This window comes from Echeneis naucrates, chromosome 3 (genome assembly GCF_900963305.1).
Source record: "Echeneis naucrates chromosome 3, fEcheNa1.1, whole genome shotgun sequence".
Lineage (NCBI taxonomy): Eukaryota > Metazoa > Chordata > Actinopteri > Carangiformes > Echeneidae > Echeneis > Echeneis naucrates.
Window position 1 is genome coordinate 5,538,773 of NC_042513.1, and position 13,676 is coordinate 5,552,448.

General features: G+C 40.0%; 1 protein-coding gene across 1 annotated transcript in view; it reads left to right on the forward strand.

Moving 5' to 3' along the window:
• The window catches only part of tjp1a (tight junction protein 1a), a 79,094-nt gene that overhangs the window by 63,055 nt on the left and 2,363 nt on the right, over window positions 1-13,676 (forward strand). Inside the window, 13 exon segments of the mRNA XM_029497402.1 lie at window positions 1,769-1,851; window positions 2,085-2,295; window positions 2,754-2,854; window positions 2,995-3,339; window positions 4,256-4,507; window positions 5,758-6,594; window positions 6,740-6,822; window positions 7,006-7,182; window positions 7,357-7,463; window positions 7,499-7,872; window positions 8,085-8,239; window positions 8,325-8,542; window positions 9,279-9,422. Coding sequence (XP_029353262.1) covers window positions 1,769-1,851; window positions 2,085-2,295; window positions 2,754-2,854; window positions 2,995-3,339; window positions 4,256-4,507; window positions 5,758-6,594; window positions 6,740-6,822; window positions 7,006-7,182; window positions 7,357-7,463; window positions 7,499-7,872; window positions 8,085-8,239; window positions 8,325-8,542; window positions 9,279-9,422 — 3,087 coding nt within the window.

Below are 13,676 nucleotides of genomic sequence, written 5' to 3' on the forward strand. Positions count from 1 at the left end.
TTCATTTGATTGAATGAATGACAGAAAATCTATAAACTAGTATCTGGTGGCTAGCTGCCTCTTCAGTAGATGTTTAAACAATAGCCATTGTCGGGTAAATGCACACAGGGGAATAACACTTGATATAAGAATTTCCATTTCTATTCATTGCAATTGGCAGTATTTGTTGTATCAGAAGATTTCAGAGTGAAACCCAGTCAACTAAACACAGGAGACTTGAACTTAAAGATGCAATATGACACTGACACACAGGTTGTGCATGTCACATTTTTTTATTATTTTATATTTTTATGGGAAGAAAGTCTACTCCTGAAATTCCAGTTAATGCCAAACAGACAAGATTTTTTTATGTCGATATACTGAGGAGGAAAAAGGCACTTTGTATGAACATTGAATTAAATTGACATTCCACACAGTTTGCAGACACTTAGGTATAAGAAGAGTGTGTCATTGTGATATCATCTCCTGTCCCTAGTTAAGATCAGTAAATGTTGTGAGCAAAAAAGTGTGCTGCACACAGAAGTAATTTCGTAATTAAACTCAGTGATATTCCCCTACTTAATGTAGGATGCATCAAATAGAATGATAACAGCAAAGCAGCATGTTAAGCTGTTCAGATTAACATACACTGGACACAAAGTATGGTTCAATGAATTTGGTTTCACATATTAGACTGGGAATGTTGAGGTTGTTGTGCATTTGTATGGATTCTTCCACCTTATGTCCCATAATTTGTCTCATGATATAATGGCTCATTGCTATTATTAACTAGGATGAAACAGTCAGCAACTCTGGAAATATAAACCGTCTTTCCCATGTTTGTGGGGTGGTTATCTGATGGAATATATATTTATGTCTAAAAGCCTGCATGTAAAGGAGAATTAGGTTCAAGTATGTCCAGGATCAAATGTTGATTGCTATAAAATGCAATCATAATTCATCAATTTAAACTGCCAGTGATGTGTTTGTCCATCCCAGTTCATAATGCAGCAACGGAGACGTCAGGTCCATAAGTGTGAAAATCTCAAAAGTTTGATGTCACAAACAGGATCTTATAACTTCAGGAAAACAGAAAATCCTGAATTATACATTTAATGTTGCTGCATATGCATGAACCTCTTCACGCATGGCTGCATTTATCTGTTTTTTAAAAAAACATGAAAATGTATTGGATAGTCGTGACTAATGTTTGTAAATCTTAGCTTCTATCAGAAATTAAACCTGACCCCAGTTCAAGTTGCGATACTTAACATTCTTTTGAGATGACTGGCCTAGTTTGAACCCTCTATTTCTAGGCAGGAAACTGTTGCTTATCTTTGTTTCAATCAAAAAGCTCTACACATCCTTGCTTATATCCCTTAGGCTTCAGTGACACTGTATTCTCATTAAGCCCAAATGACCCTCCTGCTCTTGTATGTGCATATTTCATGTCTGGTGTTTCTTACATAACACATTTCCTGCACCATAATTTATACTTTTACATTCAGTTGCACGCACACATCGTGACTATACACTGACTTAAATTACCAAAAATAGCTATTTACTATTGCATGTATTGGCTGCTGTTCTCATTTTGACTATATAATCTTGCTGTTTTCAAAGATGTACACTTGTCCTCCCCTGTTGAGAGATTATCTTTAATTAACTAGTCGCTTATGGGAGTTGACAACTGTACTCTACTCGGTTGTCTAATCTTGCTCAGCGTGTGTTTAGTGCTTCTCTCTCATGCTGATGTGTGCTGTTGTAACTGTTCGTTTTGCTTCCATAGAGAGTGAACCAAGAGATGCTGGAACAGACCAGAAAAGCTCCGGAATAATTCGCCTGCACACGATTAAACAGATCATTGACAGAGTGAGTGAATCTAGATGTACACACGCATTTGTGAAATAACACAAATAATACATATAATCAAGATATTTTGTCAGATTTATTATGCCAATGAAAAGAATGCGGTGATTCACAATACCCCGTACAACTCACTGCCGCCCTCTGGTGTACCTTTTTTTTTTTTTTTTTTTTTAAATACTTTTTAGCATTAGAAACATAAAGTCATGGTTTGTTTTTGCTCTCTTTTGTATATGAAGGACAAACATGCAGTTCTGGATATCACCCCTAATGCAGTCGACCGGCTGAACTATGCTCAGTGGTATCCGATTGTGGTGTTTCTCAACCCGGACACCAAGCAGGGTGTCAAGAATATGAGGACCCGCCTCTGCCCTGAGTCTAGGAAGAGTGCCAGGAAGCTGTATGATCGAGCCCTCAAATTAAGAAAGAACAACCACCACCTCTTAACTAGTGAGTCCATTGTGAGGGAAGGAAAGAAGAATAGATATGTGAACTACGGGGAGGGTGAATGGGGTGGTATGAATGGGAGAGATTTCACTGGGGTTGCTGCAGAGTTGGGGCCTGTGGCTACTTATTGTGCCTGACCCTATTTAGAATAATATTAATATTAATATAATATTCATATAAGATTGTTCAGCATTGACTGTCACTATACAGCAACTACAGACCTCTTTTGTTAGTGAATGGGGTGTGACTATTTTTAAGAGCATCTGTTTGTGATAGAGATATTTGAGAGGTCTGATAAAGCATTCATCATAGCACACACTTGGTCTTTGTAATACAAACACAGGGTTAAGATAAAATTTTAATCATGAGGGATGTGTTTAAGTGTTAACTGAATATATGTTCATAGTAACTTATCTGGAAAGATTTTTCTACTCTCCTTTGGTCCTCCTTTGTGTATCTAGCCACCATTAACTTGAACAGCATGAATGATGGTTGGTTTGGAGCACTGAAAGAAATAATCCAGCAGCAGCAGAACCAGCTTGTGTGGGTTTCAGAGGGCAAGGTAAGATAAACACAACTCAACATACAGGTAGATAAATACATAGTTTGTCAGCTAGAGTGCTTTATTGAGCCCAAAGGGCAATTATAAATTGAAATTTAATTTTCCTTACTCCCTTTCCCACTTAATTCCTTCTTTCCTAGGCTGATGGGGCAGCTGAGGACGATCTGGACATCCACGACGATCGCCTGTCCTACTTGTCAGCACCAGGCAGTGAGTATTCCATGTACAGCACTGACAGTCGCCACACCTCAGACTACGAGGACACTGACACAGAGGGCGGAGCCTACACCGACCAGGAGCTAGATGAAACACTAAATGACGATGTTGGTCCACCCACGGAGCCTGCTATCACCCGCTCTTCTGAACCTGTTCGTGAGGATCCGCCTGTCATCCAGGAGCCCCCTGGCTATGCTGGCTTCACAGTGCAGCCTGACCCCCTCAACCGCATCGACCCGGCTGGGTTCAAGGCACCAGTGCCGCAGCAGGTAGCGTTTCTGAGAGCTGTACGTCTCCCCTGTTGTCTGGAGGACGTGGTGTGCGTTAGAAGGGTTTTTTGGAGGCGCTATTAAAGGCACTTTTTTATTTTTACAGTTATTCTGTCTATCTAAAAACTATATCAGTGAGACATTTAAATCTCTTGTGGTCAGGTATTTATTGCAATATATAAATATAAAATTATATATACAGTACATATATATTTAATCACATATATTGATTTATTTTATCTATATGTATATTGATGTTTGTGAGCGTGTGTTTTTTATTTTTTAAAAGGAGAACTTGATAAGTTTTACTGTTATTCTTGTATTCTGTATTAACACAAGCTGTTTTAACAGTGTGACTGTTGCACATATCACTGGGAAAAGAAACGTCTATTTGTCCAAGTGTCTGTATTAGTACTCACCTATGTGCACTTCTTACCTTTGTTGTACCTGCGATGGGGACTTTCACACCAAGACTTTCACACCACTAACACCAAGTATTATGTGCATGTTGGAAATACTCGTGTTAATGCAGTGTGTTTAAAACTGTGAATTGTATTTATCAGTATCTGATTGGCCATGTGATACCAAAATCTATACATTTGTCGTGGTGTGTTTATGCGCATAAAAAGGGAAAAAAGAAATTACTGTATTGTAACCGTAGCATTAAAATTAGTAAGTATTCTCTAACAATGAAAACTTGTCGTGCTACTAATTCCAAACTCTCACGTGACCCTTGATTGACCTACAGCTACTGTTAAATGTGAAAGTCGGCTATTGGCTGTTTATATCAGTGCAAGCTCTAGGCTCAAGTAAGGAGCAGGCCATTGTAGAATGCCTATGAAGGTAGTAGCATTTGTTAATACTGCACCGTAGTGTGTCAGCGCCTGTTATTAAACATTTCTGAACCACTTCACAGAAAGCAGAGGCCGCTGCTGTCCCTAACATCCCCCAGCAGCCTGAGCCCTTGGCTGAGACAATGCCCCCTGCTGTCGACGTTACTGTAAAAACTGTAGGGGTTCTGAGCCCTGACGAGGCTCCTGCAGCTCCCCACAGCCAGCCAAGCCCCAACGCAGAGGCTGAATCACTTAGGAGGCCCTCCCCCCAGCTAGCCCCTCAGAACATCACACCAGAACCTCTACAGCCTGCATTGGCCAGTTCTGAACCAAAGGTATCCATCTGACTGCCTCTGGATGCTCCGTGACCTGGCCCGGTTCAGCTCAGTTCCATCTGACCTGGCTGATCTCCTGTGCTGCTGTTGCTGCTGCTTCCTGTTTACCTTCCTACTTAGTGCTGCCACGCTTCTCTCTCTCCTTCTGTCCTGCATGTGTGCTGACCACAGTGCTGCCCCAAGGAGACAGAGATGTTTGTTTGTGGGTGTGTGTGTGTGTGTGTGAAGTTGTTAATAGTGCGTGCAAGAGTGTGTATGTGTGTGCACGTGCTGGTAAACAACAGTGGGCTTGGAGGTGATGGCTGTGCTATTTTGCCTACTTGTAGAGGAGTGATGGAAATCCTGCAGCTCTGACTGTTGCTTATCTTCTGCATGGCTGCAATATATTTGCCTCATTCTCTGATAACCTCTAGAAGTAGATCTGTTTGTGCTGTGTTTATCAGTTAAATTAAATGATTATTTTCCTTGTAAAAGTATCCAATAAATTTCCAACTATTTCATATCTTTTGAAAAACAACCATTTCAAAATCACAAAAGCATCTAAACAAAGTAATTCTTTAAACTTTGATGGATAATTATTGGCTACTTCATAAATAGGATTATTTATTTATATATGTATTTATATAATGGGTATGTGCTTGTACATTTCAATATTATTATGGTTGTTTAATTTGCATTTAAAATACTGACCAGGCAGTGGGTGACATTTTCCATGCCAGTGTAGTGCACACGTGTGACGAATCCAATTAATTATTTGTCAAATTATTAATTGGCCCTCTTGAGCAAGCTCACAATCCATTTCCATATAAGATTTTCACATTTTGCCAGATTGTCAGGACATAGGAATCCAAAGAAATAATGGGAAATGGAACCCACTGTTTTTGTTGTTTTTTTGTTTTTTTTTCCAACCACTTTGTTATCCTTAAATTTATTTCAGTGTTTAATTTGACTTCATGGTGGAAATGGAGATATTTTTGAATGGCAAACAGTCTGGTTGTGCTGCAATTTTTGTTTAATCCAATATATGATCCAACTAGTAACCCTTCCATCTCAGTTTCTCTATTACAGGTCTTTCTCTTCTGGTTTTTCTCTTCTCCAATTAATTTCACAGACTTGCTTTAATATTCTTCTCTTCTCATGCTATAACTGACTCTTTATATGTCCAGTTTTTATTTATAAATGTATAAAATATGTTATTGGATCCTGTACAATTCTTAACCTTAATTCTTTGTTCTTTATTTGTTTGGTAGATGTTTCCAAAGGATTCATACAACACAGACAACGCAGGGAGAATGGCTCACAGCATGAAGGGTATGACATACAACCCTCAGCAGGGTTATCACCCTGACCAGCAGCCATACAGAGATTATGACCACCCACCAAATCGGTATGATGTCAGCAGTAGTGGAGTCAGCAGTGGAGGTGTTTATCCAGAGCCAAAGTACCGCAACTATGACTCCAACCCACCCTACGAGAACAGTGTGCCTCATTACGACCAGCAACAGTGGAACCCCTACAACCAGCTGCTCTCTACTGCCAACTCCCAGGGATATGACCCCCGCTTGCCATACGGTGATGGCCCTGAGTCCCAATATACCCCTCCTCTCCGCTATGACGAACCCCCAACTCAGCAGGGATTTGATGGACGACCTCGCTATGGTAAACCTACAGGTCCAGGGCCTGTCCGTTATGATGATCCTCCACCTCCTGCTTCAGGACCTGATCTGCACTATGACCAGGATTCTCACCTGAATACATATCCAGCTTCTGCCCGCTCCTCAGACCCTGCTGCCCAGAGGCCTGTCTACAACCAGGGACCAACATTGCAACATAAAGGCTACAAACCTCAGCAGTATGACCCCATTCCTGTAAACTCTGAAAGTAGCCCCACACCTTCTTCCAAAGCAGAGCCTCCGTCAACTTCCCCGGTGGATGCTCCGAAGCATGCACATGTCAGAGATGAGCAGCAGGAGGATGACCCCGCCATGCGGCCCCAGTCAGTCCTGACAAGGGTCAAGATGTTTGAAAACAAACGCTCTGTGTCCATGGACCGAGCCAGAGATGCAGGGGATTCATCTGGGAGCAGGGTAAACTCTTGCGATGTATGCTCATGCAGAAGTAGTAGTTAATAGAGCATTGCATTTAATTTCTAACTTCTTCTGAAAGTGACACTTTACAATGAACATTTCATTTTTACCTCATTGGTAAGGTTAATTACTTTTACTCCTTTAGACAGCTGACTTACCCTTGAAATCAGGTGGAGTAATCCCTAAAGCAAATTCTCTGAGCAACCTGGATCAAGAAAAAACCTTTAGGTAAGCTTGCATTCACACTCTTCAACTGTATTTTTGCACATCCTGTAAATAATATTCACATAATTTACCAATATTCTTAGCCATGTTTATTTTGGTTATTTGTCATTGTAAATTTTTCTACTGCAATCTTAACATCTCTACTTCTCACTTCATCTATTTGACTTCTCTTTCACATAAACCCAGAGCTCCAGAGCCACAGAAGCCCCAGTCCAAGGTAGCTGATGATATTGTGCGTTCCAACCATTACGACCCTGATGAGGATGAGGACTACTACAGAAAACAGCTGTCTTACTTTGACCGACTCCAAGCTGGCCCGAACAAACCCCAGCCACAAGCACAAATAGCGCACAACTACCCAAGGTATTGGTCAGCCCCAAACATATTTTCAGTCACTGGAAATATCATGCTGTCATGAAATGTGAAATGGCTTTTTCCTCTTAGATTAGATAGATGAAAGTTTCTTTGGTGATATCAGCATCCCTATGTTTTTTTCATTTATGTCTTGGTGAACCTATTATTTGTGTGGTGATACAGGACAGAGTCAGTGGAGAAACCAAGTCCAGCGGAGAAAAAATATGAACCTGTTTCCCAGGTGATGCCATCTCTGCCACCTGTTACACTGCCCAAACCCTCATCTGAAGGTAAAATGAATAAAATTTGATTTAATTCTTTAAAGGAAAAAAGTTAAACATACAAAGCAGGTAGTCTCTTCTGAGAGATTTCGTACTAATAAAAACATTTATACAGAATACACCTCAAACACATGTTGTTCCTTGTGGCTTATTCACAGCCAAACCTCCTGCCCAAGAGGACACAGTCCAGACCAACTTCCTGCCTCAGAAGAGTTTCCCTGAGAAGTCTCCAGTTAATGGCACGAGTGAACAGCCTTCAAAAACAGTCACTAGCACCGGTGCACCACCAGCATCCAGCTACAACCGCTATACACCTAAACCCTATACCACCTCTGCCAGGCCTTTTGCCCGTATGTTTGACAGTCCTAAATTCAACCACAACCTTCTGCCTAATGACAAGCCTGAGATTGCTCCAAAGGTAAGCAGACTGTCCCCAGCCATCATTATAGCTCAGTTAAGAGGGTCTTAAAAACTGACATTTACATTGTATATTGACAAAATCAACTTTAGCAGTCAGATCTGCTGCCATGTGTTAAAAGAAAAAAAAACTTAACATAACAGCAACATTTTTGTGATTGTGAGGAATGATGATGTCCCATTATTCTTTATAACCTTTTGTGCTTGTACTAGGGCCGGAGCTCCAGCCCAGTGAAGCCTCAGATACCTCCACAGCCGCAGAACACAGACCACGACAGGGGTCTGGACGCTGTCACTCGCACTGTGGACCACCGCTCCAAATACCAGCATAACAATGTCAACTCTGTGCCCAAGGCCATCCCTGTGAGGTAATGAACTCAGTCTGACTGCAGAAGAAATAAAGGACGTCCAGTTATATATAGATGCATAACAGTAAAGTTATCTGTCATGCAGCCCCAGTGCCCTGGAGGATGAGGATGAAGATGAGGGCCACACTGTGGTTGCTACTGCTCGAGGTATCTTCAACTGTAACGGTGGTGTCCTGAGCTCCATTGAGACAGGTGTCAGCATAATTATTCCACAAGGTGCCATTCCTGAAGGCGTGGAGCAGGAGATCTACTTCAAGGTTTGCCGAGACAATAGCATCCTGCCACCTCTGGACAAAGAGAAAGGTAACTTAATGCAAAAATGGAGAACCCTGGGGGGTTTCTTTATGAACATCTAAATTATTAGATGAGCAGTAAATTTTGATTGTGAGCTAAATTGTGCTTGTTGTGAAGAGGTAAAAGAGAAACCATGCCAATTGACTGTCAATTATTAACTCAACAATTTGTCATATTCTTGTCAATTTAAAAGTATCGATTACATTATTAGTATTTTGAACAAAAGTCACAATAATAATGATATCCACCTCTGTCATCTTTACTGAGCCTTGTACTTCTGCTCAATGTTTGCCATTCATTCTCACTGCGACTGAGTCCATGGCACAATATCTGTCCAGCTTTAAAAAGCTAATAGACACACTTAGTGACTAGCTGGCAACGAAGTGAACTGAACAGCTAAAGAACACACTATTGAGTTAGTTAAGACCAAAACAGCTTAAAATGAATATTGGACTTAATATGATAATCAGCTAACCAGAAACATGATAATGTGCCACTGTAAGGACTAAAGGTGTAAAAAGGCCACAGTTTGTTTATACCATATTAATTTGCTTTTGATGTGTCAGGGTGACAGTTCACAACCTGTTCCTGCTGCCCCCAAGTGGTCAAAGAAATTAGTCAAAGATACATATATACACAAAACCACAAGTAGATTAGAGCAGAAAAATGCTTTAAAGATCTGCTTACATTAATAATTCTGTAATCATCCTGTGTTTAAAGCCATGTTCGGTGTTTGTGTTTACAGGAGAGACTCTGCTTAGCCCTCTGGTGATGTGTGGACCTCATGGCCTCAAGTTTTTGAAGCCCGTGGAGCTGCGCTTACCTCACTGTGCGTCAATGACCCCTGATGGTTGGTCTTTTGCTCTAAAATCCTCCGACTCCTTGTCGGGTATGCTTTGCTCTCTCTGTTCTTCGGGGTCGTTTGGGCTGGCTGTGTGACAATTTATGGGTTGTGGGTCACTGTTTAATGAGATTTTACCACTATTTTTGTATCGCTCTAACTCAGGAGCTTACACACAAACATTTTTAATGTTTTTGAATTTGTAAGATGCCTAAGAACAAATATAGGGGTAAAATCTGTTTTTCATATTTATATCTTTCAGTTAATTCATTTCCACCATTTGTTCTAGTAAACTCATACATTTGCTGTATCACACATTTTATGTGCTATTTAATAATTTCACATGCTTTAATTGCACTATTTGTCACTAAATTTTCACCTTTCACTCACCTTAACAACTTTATCTCATTTCATTTAACATGCATGCTTTCATCGCATGCTTGGCTATACAATTATTTAATTTCATCAGGTAGAATTATCATGCATGCTTTTTTCAGAAAGTGATTTTTCTCACGTAGCCACCCAAATCCTGAACTGAAGAACAGCTTATACATCTTCTGGAAAGTGGGACACTCATAAACAATGCCTGACATTATCCTCCAAAGAAACTCAAAGGACCTCAAAGATATCTTGTTCCCATGTCAAATACAGCTATCTAAATTTAGCTTTCTTCATCCCAGTGGTTTTTTTTTTTCTTCTTCTTCTTTATTTGTTTTTTAAGGGCACCTTTCAGGTATAAGGGATTTCAGGCAGGTTTTCAGACTGGCCTCAGCTCAGCTCAGTTTTGAAAATGGAGTAGGAAAAAATGTATGCAAATACACAACAATTTAAATGTTCTTTGCTTTCATAGGCTACAGGAGACGAGCATTCAAACAAAGAAAAGTAACTTCCCATGTTTGTAGACCAAGAAACAAAATTCTTGTTCGCTTTTGGCATTTGACATAGTAGATGCAATATTACAAATGGCAAACTATAAACAAAGTAAAGCCAGCAAAGCATAATATGAGAAAACAGTGAAATCCATTCTTATTATATTTTAGTATTGCATTGCTTTGGAATTGATCAGCAGTGTATTCAGGACAGAAATGAGATGAAGAGATGAAGATGCATAATTGGGATGATTAAAATCAAAACCACAATTTATTTGACACTACAGAGATAATTATAGATAAGCATTCAACTAAAGACCAAGCGGCCAATTTACAAGTTTAAACATTTGATTTAAGCCTTTTCTGAATACTATCCTTCTCATACCCTCTCGTCAAAAGTATTGGCAACTTTGGCAGTTGTCAGAATTAGCTGTTAATCTCAGCTTCAGCATGAGACATGGAAAGCTGAATGACATGTCCACTAAAGCTATGGTCCTGCTAAATTTTGGAGGGATTATCAGGCTGCATCTTAATCCTTTTATTATAAAGCAAAGCCACTCTCTGGTCCACTGATCTCTCTTTCTGTGGTTTTCACTTTCTTTCGCTGCTTCCCTTCTTTCTCCTATACAATTCCTACGTCTTACAGCTTCTCTTCTGTGTTTGTGCTACTTTAGATCATTGTTTTAATATATATCTGGTTAATGTAGAAAATGATTTGATTTGAAAACTGCATGAAACTAATTAAACGTCAAACATTAAGTAAAATAAACCACACTACATTGTTAGGGCTTTTAAATGGTATCTTGTGTGAAAGTCGTTCACAAACTTACATTTACCTTGTGGGGGGACACACAAACACATCGATAATATAATGCACCTTGTAGGTGGTTTTTAATTTTTACAGTGCGTCTGGAAAGTAGGGTTAGGGTTTTCCACATTTTGTTATGTTACAGCTTTATTCTGAAATTTATTGAATTAATTTTTTCCTTAAAATTCTATAGGCAAGACCCCATAATGAAAATGTGGAAAAAGATTTTTTTTTGTTTGTTTGTTTGTTTTGTTTGAGATTTTTTGCTAATTAATTAAAAAATCCACATGCACAAGTATTCACAGCCTTTGCTCAATACTTTGATGATGCAGCTTTGGCAGCAATTACAGCCTCAAGTCTTTTTGAATGATGCCACAAGCTTGGAACACCAATCTTTGGGCAGTTTCGCCCATTCCTCTTTGCAGCACCTCTCAAGCTCCATCAGGTTGGGCGGGACGCGTCGGTGCACAGCCATTTTCAGATCTCTCCAGAGATGTTCAATCGGATTCAAGTCTGTGCACTAGCTGGGCCACTCAAGGACATTCACAGAGTTCTCCCAAAGCCACTTCATTGATATCTTGGCTGTGTGCTTCGGGTTGTTGTCCTGCTGAAAGCCATCGCCCTTTTCTGAGGCCAAGAGCGCTCTGGAGCAGGGTTTCATCCAGGATGTCTCTGTACATTGCTGCAATCATCTTTCCCTCTGTCTTGATAAGTCTCCCAGTTCCTGCAGCTGAAAAACATTCCAACAGCATGATGCTGCTACCACCATGCTTCACTGTAGGGATGGCATTTGCCCAGTGATGAGCGGTGTCTTCCAAACGTGACGCCTGGCATTCACACCAGAGAGTTAGATTTTTGTCTCATCAGACCAGAGAATTTTGTTTCTCATGGTTTCAGAGTCCTTTTGGCAAACTCCAAGGAGGCTGCCATGTGCCTTTTACTAAGGAGTGGCTACTCCTAGAGTCAGGCCACTCTACCATACAGGCCTGATTGGTGGATTGCTGCAGAAGATAGTTGTCCTTCTGGAAGGTTCTCCTCTCTCCACAGAGGAATTCGGGAGCTCTGACAGAGTGGCCATCGGGTTCTTGCTCTCCTCCCTGACTAAGGCTCTTCTCCCCATCGCTCAATTTAGATGGCTGGCCAGCTGTAGGAAGAGTCCTGGTGGTTCAAACTTATTCCAGTTACAGATGATGGAAGCCACTGTGCTCATTGGGGCCTTCAAAGCAGCAGAAATGTTTCAGTAACCTTCCCCAGATTTGAGCCTTGAGACAGTCCTGTTCCGGAGGTTTACAGACAATTCCTAGGATTTCATGCTTGGTTTGTGCTCTGACATGCACTGTCAACTGTGGGACCTTACATGGACAGGTGTGTGCCTTTCCAAATCATGTCCAATCAACTGAATTTACCAAAAGTGGACTCAAATTAAGCTGCAGAAACATCTCAAGGATGATCAGTAGAAACAGGATACACCTGAGCTCAAATTTGAGCTTCATGGCAAAGGCTGTGGATACTTATGTACATGCCATTTCTTAGTTTTTCTTCGTTTTCATTAATTTGCAAAAGTCTCAAGAAAAGAAAAAAACAACTTTTTTCACATTGCCATTCTGGGGTGTTGTGTACAATTTTGAGGAAAAAAAATGAATTGAATCCATTTTGGAATAAAGCTGTAACATAACAAAATGTGGAAAAAGTGAATCGCTGTGAATGCTTTCCAGATGCACTGTAAGTTTTCATGTCATGGGAGGAATTTAATGTCCGAAGAAACCTGACACTGTACCACTAGCTTTGGAAAATTGATATGAAAGTACGTGCACCATAGTAGAAAACATCTATTAACACTAAGGAAAGACTCATATCTTTATTAGGCATTGAGAGTACACTGGAGCATATATGGCTGGGTCATTCATTAATTGATAGGCATTTTTCATTCTAACTTGGCTCTTCACTGGTTGATATCAAGATGATGTATTAATCCATTAAGGAGAGTTTTGGGCTCAATATGCCTTGTTTTCCTTAGGGAAATGATTTTTCCACATATTATACAATTTTCAGTACAAAAAGTGAATCGGGATGATTCTCAGATTTTATAATCACAATTGTAGTAACAGGTGAGGATAGTCAAAATACATTTTGGTGAGAAACACTAGAGTATAAATTTAAAATCCTTTTTTATATTTAATTTTGAAGTGCAACTCTTGTTATAACAAAATAATTGGTCATATTTCTCAAATATTCATTCAACACTAAATGATGGTCGCCATTTCCATCTGGAAACTTGATGTTTGATGTTAATGATGTCGCATTTTGCTGAGGCGAAAAGTTGAAGGAAAATTGACATCTATTCTTGAAATTAAACAAAAGATGGATGCTCATAACTCGGCTGCAATTTTTTTATGAAGTTCTGAGGTTCATCACTTGTGAGTTGTATATATTTTTCTCCATTCATGTGTGTTACAAGATAGACTGGAGATGAGTATCTAAGAAGTAAAATGGTCCCGTATGACAACCACAGAACAGTCTGCAGCAAAAAGCACTGTCGGATATCTAGAGTATCATAACAGGACTGTTGATGTAAAGCACAGCGCAAAATTATGCAGATGACTAAAAACACCACGATGGGCAGGA